Source organism: Ischnura elegans, chromosome 2 (assembly GCF_921293095.1).
Source record: "Ischnura elegans chromosome 2, ioIscEleg1.1, whole genome shotgun sequence".
In the NCBI taxonomy this organism is placed as follows: Eukaryota; Metazoa; Arthropoda; class Insecta; order Odonata; family Coenagrionidae; genus Ischnura; species Ischnura elegans.
In genome coordinates this window covers 142,183,532-142,198,716 of record NC_060247.1, presented here as the reverse complement: position 1 = coordinate 142,198,716, position 15,185 = coordinate 142,183,532, and the positions used below count along the sequence as shown (strand labels likewise).

Sequence of the window (15,185 nt, the reverse complement as noted above, 5' to 3'; positions counted from 1 at the left end):
TTGTATTAATAATTGGTTGTATGTGATAGATAACATGGATAAAGTTTTCCGTACAGTTAAGCTAAGTTAAAGTTTTAGTTAAGTTAACCTTTTTTTAAGAGAGTAAGCTGAGAAAACCATACAATTTATTTGACATTCTGTAAATACATCCCTAAAAATGACTGTGAAGTGGGTAAATCGTTTGTCCAAAATTCCTGGCGAGGGATTTTACATGGGGCTTAATTAGGATTGTCGATTAATAATGTTTTACCAACTTGAAGATATTTGGGAGATATTTTAAAACAGCGGCAGAAGAATACTTTTTTAAGAATATTTTTCCCAAATTTTATTCGACTTCAGAAATCTACTATTAAGTAGGTCTCGAGTAATCATCCAGTTTTCGAAAATATTGGTGAAAAAACTAGAGATGGGTCGAATAGTAAATTTCTCGAACTCGAATATCAAATTCGAATACTAAATCATTGCTCGAATATTCGAATACCTCGAATACTATACGATGAATGCGGGAATGTTTGACTCGGTTGCCTATGCAGCAGGAAACACAAGATTTTGGGGAGTAATTTTGATTTCCTTCAAAGGATTCGAACAGGAATTTAGCTGTTTAATGGGATATTTTATGGAAACAATTGGGCATATAGTTGATTCAACTAACATCTCTTTCAAACATTCTAAGGGGACACACCACCTCAGAAAAATGATTGCATGCCGTCTCGGCATTTACACTGCTACGATGGATTTCTGTCTGAAGTATACATTCTTATCTACCAAACGTCATTTCAGCGGCACGCCCATCTGATACTCGGCATCATCCAACTTCTTATTTTCAACAGGTAGCTCGCTTTACCCCCACTCCTACTGTCAAGTGCTAGCGGACAATCCGGGGCGTTTTGCAAAATACACACGCTTCTCCACTGGATTTTCTCTTCAATTATTTTCAGTCCATCTTTGGAAGTTCTCACGAGATCAGCAGATGAATTCGATTTGCTAGCAGGGCGAAACCAAATATCTTGAGAAAATATCCCTTCTATAATATAAGGAGGCGCCGCTGCAATAGGAGCCTGACGATGGCTCCTGGGATGGGATAGGGAAGGAAGGGATGGGACGAGGAATCCTGCACCGTCTGAAAGGTGGGCGGGTCCGACCACCAGCGAAACCAGGCAACAGCCATTGCTATTCTAACAATTTTGGAGGATTATTATGCTAGCGAACAATCTGAGGCGTTTTGCAAAATACACGCGCTTCTCCACCGGATTTTATTAAATTATTTTCAGTCCATCTTTGGAAGTTCTCACGAGATAAGAAGATGAATTCGAATTGCTATCAGGGAGAAACCAAATATCCTGAGAAAATATCCCTTTTTCTGTGACTGTAACAAATGAGATTTATAGCACAACTCATAAATTGTAACTTGAAATGTTTTCGGAAAAAAATACCGCATCAACTTCCGAGAAGCTCTGCTGCTCATATCGAATGTCGCCAGAATGCCTAGTCTCCGTCGTATTTTGACACCTATTTCCTCGCGTAAAATGCTTAAATAAAGTCAGAAATACGTCGCGTTTGGTCTTATTCTTTTTTAAATTACGCGCAGATTACTAATATTGCAATCCAGAGAATGTGTAATATCAATTGCCGAAAGTCATTGTTAGACACCTTTTGTGCTAATAGATGACTCATGCAGCAGTTCACCTCCAGAAATGGGGAATTTTGAAGCAGGTAGGCTGAAAAAGGTCAGTGGGAGAGAAAAAGGGGGGCGCGAAACACGTTTCTATTGTTCTCGTGTATCTTGTAATTTTTTTCGAAGCCAAGGTCTTCGTAATATGATCCCTGCTGGAGCTGGGACCTCTTTTATTTCGGAGAAGAGGAAAGCCTCAGAGGGGGGGCTGGTGCTGAATGGAGGGGGATCTTGGGAAATGCGCTAATGTAACCATCCCACGTTACTTAGGTTGACCTCCAGAAATGGGGGACTTCGAAGCAGGTAGGCAGAAAAAGGTCAGTGGGGGAGAAAGAGGGAAGGGTGAAACACGATTATATTATTCTCCCGTAACTTGATATTTTCTTTTGAAGCTTTAGATTCATGATCTTCGTAATACGAACCCTGCGCGAGCTGGGGCCTTTTGTTTGATTTCCGAGAGGAGGAAAGCATCGGAGGAGGGGCCGAGGGTTGACGGATGGAGGGGGTAGCGTATTTTGGGAATTGTGCTACGCAGTTACTATCCCAAGGCACTGAGGTTCTCCTGGTGGGGAGAATCTGGGATTTTCGGATTTTTTCACCCGATCATTTTCAGTTCCCCACGTCGAACTCTTTTCACCGCTCTAATCCACGAATTAGATTTAATTTGTCAACTTGCCTAAACGGCGCTGCGTGCACTAAAGGACTACAGTTCTTACATTTTTCCGAGTCAACTACCAACGACGTGCGTGGGAGAGTGTATGATGCGAAATTCAAAGTATTCGAGACGGTAACTTTAGCATAACTATTCGAGACCTCGAATATCGAATACTTTCTAGTATTCGACGGATACTATTCGCACATCTCTAGAAAAAACACTTTTGAATGAAGGCCGCAAGCAAAGTTTTTAATTTCTCGTCTTCTTCCAAATTTTTTTTTTTTGCAAAATCGCTAATAAGAATAATTTCTTCTGCTCCATCGACATATTTGGCAAGACCACGCAATGTAAATCTGGGCGTGTTAATTTCGTTGTATCCATAAATGGGTAACTATACTGTGAAAGTCCTTCGGCGTGAACTTATTGTTAGACAAGGAATACTGAAGGGAGACATTTTGAGCACTCCGCTGGAAATGAGCGAGTCAATCGCATTGGCGGCATATTTCATAGAAACCCAATTAGCAGAATAGCATGACTTCGAAGTTAAAGAACAAATCTGGATGCTTGAAGAGGACACTGGGCTCGGTGAGCGCACGAATCGTTGGGTTCATTGCCGTCCACACAAGGCTTCCATGCAAGGGCCCATGGGTAAAACCATCAGAGGAGGTTGAATACCATAAGGTATCGCAAATAGTAAGTAATTGAGTTCAATGCAGTCAAGATTTAGAGAATATCCAGTCCATGAATCGGACTGCTGAGCATATCACACCAAGGGCGTACCCAGGATCAAAACTAGGGGGTGGGGGAAAGCCGTGGTCGTTCAAGTTATAATACTGAAAAGGTTAGGAAACCAATATTTCAAGAAAATAATAACAGCTTTTTAAATTACATATTTTATACTAATGTCACTTCCCTTGAATTTTAAGAACATTTATTCAAAAATTTTGTTTTGAATTAAATTTACTTTTTCTTCTAGGGGGGGGGGGGGGGGGCCCTTCCCCCCCAAGCTCCCCACTGGGTACGCCCATGTATCACATCAAGTTCTCGAGTGCCTACCCCGTGCATTACGGGTCACGAGGTAAAAAATTAGCGAAAAACAGTGGTATTTTAAACTAATCATTAAGTTAATAAAAAAGGACTGACTTAAACAAAACTTTGCTATAAATTAAGTAGAAAAATAGTCCTAACACCGTAAACCATTCAAAATTCGGAATTATTAACTGAATTCCATTGCTTGAGGAAAAAACACTGAAATATTTGGTAAAAATCGCGCACTCAAGATTTCATATATTTCTATTGATTTTTGCCGAGATATAAAAATTAGAGGAAATTATTTTGAAAAAAGATAACTTCCATTTTAGATACCCTGGACATTCCAAACTGCTGACATACTATTCCCGGTGCGTAAAAAAAAGTCGATATTTAGATTTTTGGCCAGCTTTTTTCGATTTCGGTCCACTGTACGAGGTCAGGGTGACTCAGCTTCTTTATTCGCGAGATGTAGATGCAGAGAATGAGAACGTCGACAGGGATTTAGTTTGAGAGTCAACTGATGAATGAAACACAATACATAACTACAATGAAGGAAATATTTAAACTTTTCTTGGGTTTCCGCATGGGTGAGATAGATATTGTCAGGGTTCCCACTCTAACTAATATAATAAAATTCACAGTTTTTTCCAGGTTTTCACGGTCAAAATGTCGTCAAATTCACGCTCTGTTGATCAGACATTTTAAGCAGAAATGTAGAAAAACATGAAACAATCACCGGCCGCACGTTGACTAAAAATTTATTTAACGCAATTCAGACGCCGTGAAAGCAAACGCAGCCATGAAAGTGCCATCTCTTACGACGTCACCTATGGTAGGGAAAATTTAGGGCCGGCTAACCGTTGTGAGTGGGAGGGAGGGAGTGAAGAAGAGTCTGATTTTTCACTCAATGAACACTTTGGTCTTCCATTCACAGGCGTAAGGTCAATGCGTTGCCATGGCACACAAGGCACCAATAATTGCGCTTCGAATATACGTACGCAGATAAATGCGTGGACAGTGTCTGCGAGTGACTGACCTTGAAACATGGTCGACATATCAATTTTTCATTTGCTCTTTCAATCCTAGTTCTACTATCAAGTTTGAGAGGTTTTTAAGGTTTCATGACGAAATTCTTACGGCTTTTTACACGTTTTTTCAAGGTAGATGAAATTCACGGCTTATTCACGGTTGAGTGGGGACCCATTATACCCATTATATAATATACCCACACGGAAACCCAAGGAATTTTTAATATTTTACTCGCTGGGAAAGTGTAAAATCATACACTGGAGGAAGTTCTTCAGAAGAGTAAGAATGATTAATGCAAACTAAATTCAAATGTTATTTATTAAAATTCATTGATAATACATCATTTATGTTACTATCTGTAATAGATTGATACTTTGCACCACTGTAGCCAATGTCCAAATGAATTCTGCACTTTAATCAATGCATATGTGAGACATACAACCACAGCACCCAAACTAGCAAAAACCATTACACAAAGAATACTGAATTTAGGTTGAAACTATTACATCAAAGACTATGCTCAAGCAATGCCCAAGTCTTCGGTTTGCAAGTAACACAAATACATAAATGCACCCTAAAAGTACAAAAATAGAATTTGGATATCTCCCTCCCCATTGGTCCCAAATAAAATTTTGTCTAGGCGTAACGGAGGAGAATGAAAAAGAAACCCCTAAAAAATAGGCATTAAAAAGATGCTTTTCCAGGGCAACACGGACAGAGTAAATGGTACAATTGCCCCATCATGATCCTATTACACTTTGTGCAAGAAACCACACTGAGTAAGATTTGCGGGAAATTAAAATATCACCTCACCACTGTTAAAATATTTATATTTCTGCCGTGCAGACAATATATAAAAGACCAGACTTCCTCAATTCTACAGCTAATCACACAATAATTTATTTAACATAAATTGAAAATTATTTCAGAAGAAAAAAAGCTGTTCTTTGGCAGGGATAAGCCCCTTATGTAGGATCACAAACTTATTACTAAAAACATGAAAAATGACACCATTTCTGCAAGCATTTATTGTTTGTGCAAATGGTTTTGAAACCATCAATTGTTCAGGTAGACAGTTATCACAAAAATGTTTTAAATCTCCATTTTTCTAGCCTTCTAACCCATTTTAACATGAGGTATCATGAAATGGTACAAAATGCTTGCATAACCAGTTAATGAAGAATATAAATTGAATACGTTTATACAGATAATAAAAGAGAAAATTGCTTATCAAAGACCATAAAAATAATTGGCACTCGTTTATTGTCTCAGGCACAATGTAGGACTCTTCATTAACAATGAAAAAAAATTATGCATGCTAATAGCACTCATTTTTGTAATCTTTTCCACCAGAAGGTAATTAACACTTTTTTTATTAATATAAATATATGTACGTATAAAATTGTGCCAAATATTCCTGATATGCTCAGCAAAACAATAAAGCTACTTCAATTAGAGTAAAGGATTGAAAGTAACACTATGAGGTACAATGTACACAATCTAGATTACACAGGACTAGCTTACTTGACTGTGCTTAACATATTAAGTGCTCCCTCAGATGGCCTAGTATTTAAACTTGGAAAGCACAGCCACATTTGTACATCAATATCCCTCCAAGAGTTGAAGATTGCATAAAAAGACACTTCATTCAATACACACAATGGCAAAACATTTAATTATGTAATCAAAGTCACTCACATTTGACATAGTAAACAAAATGACTCAAAACTCTCAGCACCAATAAACACCTTTTGTTTTTCAAAGAATTTCAGGCACCTTACATTTTTTAAGGGAATATGGACCAATGATCTTCATATATACAGCACCAAAGGGGCATCGCCATTGTTTCGAATGCCTTCCAATGAAGTCATGCACGCATAAATCAAAATTAATGCATAATACTTGGATCTCAACAGACCAGTTGCAATTTTAAATCCTTTTACTTTCTGTTTAAAACATAAACATCACTGCAAATAGCCTCTATCATAAAATTTTAAGAATAAAACAATTTGGCACCAATGAGAAGAACTGTGGAGAGCATTGCAGTGAACCCCACAGTGGGTGTCCAAGAGTTTTGATGTGTAAAGCAGGCAGCGCAGCGATGGAATAACACCGAGCAAAGCCATTTCATGAGAAAAAGAGAGAGGGGTCTCGCAAACCTCCACCTTGGTGACATGAGTTGAGGACAAAATGTGAAAACTTATCCACTTCCAAACTACTCCACTGCTGAATAAAATTTAGCAAAAATTAACTCTCAATATTTGATAAAATATTTCTCTTCGGTAAACTATAGTCCAAGTTTCAAAAAAATTTTGCTCAGCAAAACACTCCACTTGAGGTTCAGAATTAAAAAAATAAATTTGTAGGAGTAGGACTTCTCTTTCTGCTATAAAGTGACATATGTAAAAGTGGGACACGTGGAAATGGGTCAAACAACATTACAAAGACACATCCCTCACTCTCTCCTGCATTTTGTCTTTTTTGGTCAAGTATCACTCCTAACGACATCTTACTTCACCAATATCGAGAATCAATGCAGACACGGAGTTCGTCACTACTATTGCTTTCACAACTGCAAAGTACTATGGCAAAAAAAGGTGATAATTTTATAAGCATTCTCATCACATTTCAGAAAATTTCAAAGAATAATTTTTAATCATGAATGTCACTTCACTTCTAGTATAATTGTAATGAATAATTTTACCTCGCAAAATCCTACTTAACGAAATGCAACTTCTAGGGTTGAATTTTATAGCCATAAATAACATGGGGTTCACCTGGGCAAGCTCTCCACAATTAAGTTAAACATACAGAAGTCTTAAGAGAAGTTAATTAATAAATAATTGAATAATATAAAATGGTAAGGAGTTAACAACTGTTCACTAAACAACAAAAAGTCTAAAAACAAGTGAATATAATGTAGCAATTCCACTCATTCAAATAAAAGAGTCGTAAGAAATTATGTATTCTGAATAAGGAGGAGGAAATTGTAATGAAGATAAAAGCAGAATAGGTTGGCTTCCCAGCATTCAATTGGAAATAGAGAGCCTTTTGGAGACATATGCGTATTTACAGTATACCATGAGCATCATTAATTTCCTACAAAACATTCTTTTTACAAACATTTTTACAAGGAAAAATATTGCTTTTCAGCACGTAATGAAATGTTATAGCAAGTCTAAGTAATAATTTAGAGCAGAAGTCTTCACCAAAGATAAATATCAGTCCATGGTCTCAGTGGGAGGCCTAAGGTGAGGTCTTTTTGGAGGGGGAGTCGGGGGCGGTCCATTTTCATCGACAGGCTCCGGAGGAGGGGGCTGTGGGAGAATTGTACACACCCATTAATCACGCACTCTTTGAAGCACAACACTTAAAGACATGAGGAGTGGGAGAGTCCAAGCCGGAGAAGTTAGAGACTGTTGAGGTGGGGAAAAGGAAAATCTCCCCAAAATAAGACAGTCCTTCAGCTTACAATTTAATGATTAGCAGCAGCTCATCCACAATAGATGTTGCACGAAATTAACCCCAACGCAAGACATGCCCTCAAATAGCGAACAAAACGCTCGTCACCCAGTGTATCAAAAACTGTTCACTCAGCAGCACCGTATCGCCCATTTCATTGGGCCCCACAATTTCACCACCTACCATGTCTTGACTAGGATTTTTCACAACATACTTCTTTCAACCTTTTATATTATACAGAAACCTACCATTACTTTTTGTCGATAATTTCTTACAGAAAACTGACAAAAAACATTAACTTTCAGCCCTTACAACACCACCTCACAAATATTTCGAAAATTATAAATCAAAGACCCCCCAAAGAACTGTTAATCCCCAGTAAACCGACAAAAATAGAAAAAAAAACTTCCCAACTTTCTCACACACATGGAAAGCTTTAAAGGACACACCCTCCAACTTTATACCTCGATCTACTTTTCATGAGAGGTTCCACTGGCAAATTTTATTTCCAGTTTAGTTTCTTTTTCTTATTCTTATTTTTATTTTTAGTTCATATCACTGCTGTAGAGGACATTAAATGCAGTTACAGTTTTTAGTTTCCTTTCCCTATTACAGTAGAACTTGTTTAGTACGTTTCTGAAGGGACCACGAAAAATGAACGTACTAACCAGGAAAACGTACTAACGAGGAAAGTAAATAATAGCAGTCGCGGTTATTGCAATCAGTGGAAAAGTCGTCATAATTACAATTACTATCGGTAATTCTCACAGGATCACCTTCCTGAACTATTTTCACATTTGAAATCAAGAAAATGAGCGCTACATTGAAAAACAATACCATGCGAATAAAAATTGCAATTTTTCATAGATTTCCCGAAGACGATTCCATGATTACGGCGTCTATCTCCCGCGATTTATCCTATATATATATATATATACAGAAAGAGGACGAGTGAAGCTCAGACAAGCGAAGACAAGTCATTTTTCTTTCTCACAGCGTACTCAGAGAAAATAACAACAACCCGGAGTAAGTCAACTGGTTTTTTAAACATCATAAAAATTGGGCAAAATTATATTGACTTTAAAATTACGGCAACAGCCATAGACATTCGCTTCTGGAATGATACCATATCCATTGTAAAATCGATCGATATATCAACTGATGACATGCAAGATTATTAGATTACGACGTAATTACAAGAAAATTTTATATTAAACAGTTGAAATTTACTTTCAAAATTTGTCTAATGTCGTCTGCTTTCGTTCTGAGATCAAGTATTTTTAAGCTAAGCTTCGCGTGGAGATCCAGAGGATCGTCTGCTCCCACAACAGTAGTCAAGTAAATACGCACGACGTAGAGTTTATGGAGCAGTACTGCTTTAGATAATGTGGGAATTGTCTAAGACTGTTAAGATTCATTTCTTCATCATGTTAACTCATGCAATGGCAACAATTGCCCACTCACGAACTTAGTGCGCAGCAGTGGGCATTCCCAAGCGCTCCAAAGGCAACAGAAGGTGAGGAGCTCGGGGTGAGGAAAATTGGGGCTTCTTATTGGCTGTAGTTTTTCATAGTCAGTCATTCCCGAAAAATGGCCGCATTTTATTATTCAGCACGTCACAAGAATTCGGAAATGCATTTGGATAAATCACGGTCAAAGAAAGAGATGTGGAATGAATGCAAGAATTTTAATGGCTAGTAATAATAAATTAAATCATGAATTCAGAGGTTTGTGACCATTAAGAAGATACTAGAGAACGAATTGCGGGTTGCGTCACGGCAAGCAATTGAGCGTTCTAACCAGGAAAGCGTAATTTTTTCAAACGTACTAACCAAATGCTTTGACCTGTATTTTGTTCGGATAGTACCGGGACCGAGAGAAATCGCCGTACTAAGGAGGAAAACGTACTACTGAGGAACGCACTAACCAAGTTCCACTGTATTCTGAAAGTAATGACGACTTCCTTTTATAGCAAGATTATTGATGAGAATTAAATGGCCAAGAAAAGGCTAATCTGGCTAAGGTTCAATCAATCAGATGATCAGCGGCTGTTTCACGATTGTTCTCAATTCAATCCTGGATGTATTAATTTACTTTTTCATATGTCCAAATTTACTAATCAGCAGGATAGCCAAGGGCAGGAGTAAACTCATGGTCGAACTAATGGACATTTATAATCAATATAAAACATCAAATTTTTCAAGGAAGTTTCTTGCATGGCGTATACCATAATATGACAATGCTGTGCTCTTTTCTGGAATCTTTTGTCACCAATAACAGTTATGGCAAGTCAATATCAAACTCATGGTCAATAACAGGTATGGAATTAGGATTCAAAATTATATTTATCAAATAATTATCTAACTTCATGAGGCTATGAGGGTGCTTTTCTAAGCAAAATCCAGGGTAAAGCAGAATATGAAGTACGTGCACCAGGCAAATGATTGGCAAAAGCAAGCGAAGGCCTCTTGCCAAATGAACAAATGGGAGATGATTTGTTGTTATTTCTAAACATAAAATAAAATAGTGTAATTAATGTTAAAGCTATTTTTAATGTCGGTTTTTTTTTGTTAAGATATCAGGCGGCAACTTGGGTATCCATAATTTAGAATTAGCACATGGTTATTTAAGTCAAGAATTTTGCATGCACTGGTAAATGAGAGAAAAAAAACCTCATCTTCGATTTGTGCAAATACAGTATTTAGCTTCCTTTGTTTCATTAACTTCATCTCTCTTTCCCACAGAAAGGCTAATACTTTTCTTCTTATTCTTGGCATACAGAAGAACAACGATACAACAAACATGGACATGACAATTTTGTGCCATGTGCTGCTTTCTGCTCTCCCAACAAAATTTACAGTTAAATGTAAACGGAATGTTTATTCTTATGAAACAATAAGCAATTAGGGCATGTATTGTGCTCTCAGCCATTCAAGGGAAAACACTGATATGATTGGAGTAGGACAGAATATTTCCACAACTCACCTTGTTTCTAACTCTGGGAGTAGAAGTAGGCGTTCCTGCAGGCCTGGGTAGCGGTGGCAGTGAATCATCGGGTAAATTACAATAATCAGCTTCCCTTGCTTTGACAGGTAAGGGTGGGGGCAACCCTGCATCTTCTTCGCTTGCAGTGGAATCTGTGGTGGCTGAGGGGATTTATAAAGTAAAAAAAAAAGAATTACGTCCCATTAACTACGTTCATTGCAAGACCATTGTTTAAAAGCTAATACCAGAATTTATAGAAACTCTAGGAGGCTAAATTTTTATTAGTACTAGTGTCTTACAGCACTAATTACCTACGAAAGTGCACATTCATCAATGAGAAATGAATTTCCTTATAACAAGGTTCTAGTTTTCAAATATTTAAGGGACCCAAAGAAAATAGAGACTTTGTTACTGTGAACTTTGTAATTGTGTGCTAATACTTTTTATCCAAATTTTCCATAACTTTTACAATTGTAATTTAAAGTTTCAATAAATCCGATAGAATTCATTAAAATCCAAGACCTTCTTCGTAGTAACTTGTGAATTATGATTGAAAAATTGTAAATATATCTTCTCGCCACGGTGAATACACTCTAAGAAAGTTCGAGCACGTTTATTCTCTGTTTCTAACTACAATAAACTGAGACATTTCCATTTAGAAAGCCTTTGGAATTCCAATGCGGAATGTTTCTCATAATGATTATACTTGAAAGAAGTACATGCTAGAATATAGAGAAAAGAATCCATCACATGGCTAACTCGTTGGCAAATTATGATCCACCCAATAATGGAGCCAGCAGGTAAGAAAAGAAATAATCCAGAATGATATCATGAAATCAAGTAGGGTATTGAGAAAAAATTTCCTACACAATGATAGAAGTTAACTTGTAGCTCCTTCCCAATGAACGAAAGACAAAACTTTTGCACCAGGCCTTCCAACAAATGCCAGATGAGGCTATCCTTGTGACGACTGTCGCACGTAGAGATGATGAATGTGATGTCAACGCATGCCTGCTGCATTTATGCATATTTTGACTGCTAATATCTCGACTCATGGCTCACAAGGGAAATGAAATCCATGAGCCTGCCAATTTTTATTGAAATCTGGGTGAAACTCTTTCTTAATGTTCCTTGAGAGTAAATTCAGCAATTTCTACTATCTTAAGCACTTATTTTCTGAGTGCCAGTCATCAGTGCATGATCACTGATTCAGCACTGAAAATCCTGGAGAATAGCTTCTGCAAGTTCTTGTCTCTGATGTGATTCAAGCAGCCTAGCAGGTGGCCCTATCTTATTCCTAAGTGAAGTAATGGTGCATACAAACTAGAACATGGGCAAAGGATTTAAAGACACTGATCTCTCTGGCAGGTGTTTCATTTAGTGTAGTAAGGACACTCTTTCAGTGCGGTTGTGAATAGTTGTACAGCTGGAGAAATTGATAGCAGCGGCCACAGGAAGTAAATACTATTGGGAGCAATGGTGTGCCACCTTTCATGCCATTGGTATCCTTGCCTTGGTGTATTTTGCGAGATTCGTGGGATAATTTTTGAGAGACACGGAGTTGCAGCTTGGACCTACTTTTGGTTTTGGAAGAGCCCAGGTTTGCGTTTGTATTCTTCTCCCAAGTCTCGTCCCACACTGGTTGTTATGAGACAGTTGAGTAGCAAGGTGAATAATTCAACTATTTTCGGAAATTCTACTGAGATAAGTGAACCTCATACACAAATTCACAGTTTCCATGCACATATTTGTAATCATTTCTGATTATGAATTTGCGATTCATTTCAAGATAATCCGATGTTGCAATATTGTAAATAAAACGGACACAAGATAATGCTAATGTACTACATAGTACCACATGCATGTGCACAGGGGCGACTTGAAATGCACGTGGATGACCTGTCCCTTCTCATCATAAACTGCGCTCTTCTTAGTAGGGATGAGTCGATTCCACTTTTTTTCGATTCCGATTCCTTCAAATCGATTCCCGATTCTCGATTCCGATTCTATCGATTCTCATTCCTTCTAACAGGTGGGATTTTGATTTATCTGTAGTATTGCTGTAATTTAAATTTAATAATTGAATGGAATAAAATAACTAGGGGTGGACGGATCCAGGATTTTTCAGGCCTGATCTTTTGAATAGGATATTTTGGATTCAAAATGCATTTTCCAATTCCTGCCATTAAACAAAGTCATTATTCAAGTTTATTCTGGGTACATACAATCAATCGAATGCTTGTTAGATTTTCATACACATTTTAATATTTTTATAAATTAAAAATTATTTTATGGGCTTTCAAGTTGTTTTTTTAAAAACATCTGTACATAGTCAGGGCCTAAACTCTTACGCTTGGGTTTGGAAATGAAAATAGAAAAAATCTTAGGATGAACCACTGACCAGTGGCGTAGTGAGAGGACCCCCCCAAAATATAAAAACACCATTACTTTCCTTCATAAAAGGAAACAAAATATTTAAAAATCATGAATTTACAAAAATGAAAAATGAAATAAATGAATCTTTGGAAAATGAAGTTTTTTCTATTACTATGGGTGTTAAAATTAGTTTGAAACCCTCTCCGTTGTACCCTGATGTTTAAAAATTTCCCCCCTGGTTTTGGACCCCCCCTTAACAAAATTCCTGACTACCCCCTGCCATCGACTGAATTCAAATTTTCCTCACGCACGTTTCCCCCGAATTTTACTTTCTTATCGCATACGGACTTGTGTTTCACCCGAAAATGCTTCAGTATGGTGAGGTGGATTTAGCATATCCTCGCGATAATTTACGCCACAGTGCATGCACACGGCATTCATTGGTTCTCCTTATTTTATTTATTTATTTATTTATTTCATCACCAAAAACGGCACAAAGGCCTTTACATTGGCTGTTCCTAAATAAATAATATATAAAAGATAACAAACAATAGCACAGTAAATGAAAAGTAACAGTAAACAAAATTTTTAAACGTGAGAAGGGGCACTATTGATTAGACAATGGTGAATTATTGAGATGGTATTTTAAGGTGGCTTTGTAACTACTGTCTGTAAAAAAAAGCAAGATACTCGAGTTTGAGGAGCTCTAGCGTCTATATGAAGCAATCGATTTCAATGAAATAAAAAGCATACGAAAGAGGATTTAGTTCTACGTTATATCATGTACTTTAAAAATTCTTCGGCCCAATAGTATTTCCTGTACTTAATTTTTTCTCGAAAAAGTACCCGTTTTTTGCGCGTAAAATCAAGGTGCCCAACTTTGAGCGTTTGGCATTCCCGTAGTTTTCGTTCCTATAACTTGCAATTTTGATATAAAGAAGCCACATCTATTACTAGTAGATTTCCGAAAACAAATTGTTTATACTACAAAAATTAACGGAGTTGTTGTAAACAACGCAAACCTCTGCTAACTTCGAAACCAGTGAGTCAATTGAAAATTGATTGGTACTGTTGTCTTCCGTAGAATGTTAGTAATGTATATACGTAGATCATACACGTTAATGGTCAGCAGTATATTCAATATCTTTTTATATTTATTTTTGTTTTTAGCTCTTGTTGTCGCCTTCTCCCTGCCTGACGGGAATGGCCTAAACAAAGCAACAGAAAAGAGAAAGTCTCTCGAGGTCGTGCGCAGTTGCCACATAGCGCATCGTGACTCACAGTACCCTAGCAGTTAATAAATCATTCACTGGTTGCTTTAAAAGTTTACCTTTAGGGATGATTCGACTATTGTTAGTGCAGATTCCCTCGGTGAATCAATCGTCCAAGAACGGGTTTTTCGGAGACGGAAGTCCAAATGATATTGAGTGCAATTTGCTTTTTTCGCTGCGAAGCAGAAAAAAGTATGGACAAAAGATATCCTGTGTATCAAACTGTGTCTGATTGTCTTGGCATCAGCTTGATATCAGTGAGAAGAGTCGCGGCTAAACAGAAGGATTGTGAAAAGGAGAACACAAGTGGTGACCTTCCTACGGCACAGAATAGGGTTCGTCTTTTGGGAAGGCCGAAGATCTTTATCGACGACTTCACGATTGGAGTAATAAGGTGGACAGTGCACGGTTTCTATTTGAGGAATATATTTCCTACGTTACGCAGAATGATGGATTACCTGCTAGAGAATGTTCCCGATTGCCCACGTTTCTCTCTCCCTAAGTTAAGATCCATTCTGTTAGACATGGGATTTAGGTACAAAAAGTTTTTACCATCCGATAAAATTTACGCTATTATGGCTTAGAATTTACGTCGTAGAAAAGCATTTTGATGGAAGCTCAGCCCAACCTGACCTTAAGTTTACCTGAAGGGTGCAACAACGATACTTTCATCGTGCGAGTTGGTCATTTAAAAGAAGCGCGC

General features: G+C 37.5%; 1 protein-coding gene across 9 annotated transcripts in view; it reads right to left on the bottom strand.

The window, feature by feature from the left end:
• Positions 1-4,688: 4,688 nt before the first annotated feature.
• The window catches only part of LOC124154723 (dedicator of cytokinesis protein 1), a 186,885-nt gene continuing 176,388 nt past the window's right edge, over positions 4,689-15,185 (bottom strand). For all 9 annotated transcript variants that reach the window (XM_046528607.1, XM_046528614.1, XM_046528611.1 and 6 more), the window contains 2 exons: positions 10,836-10,996; positions 4,689-7,705 (listed from right to left, as the gene is read on the bottom strand). In XM_046528607.1, the coding sequence (XP_046384563.1) occupies positions 7,610-7,705; positions 10,836-10,996 (257 nt within the window). In that variant the 3' untranslated portion in view covers positions 4,689-7,609. The remainder of the gene's footprint in view (positions 7,706-10,835; positions 10,997-15,185) is intronic.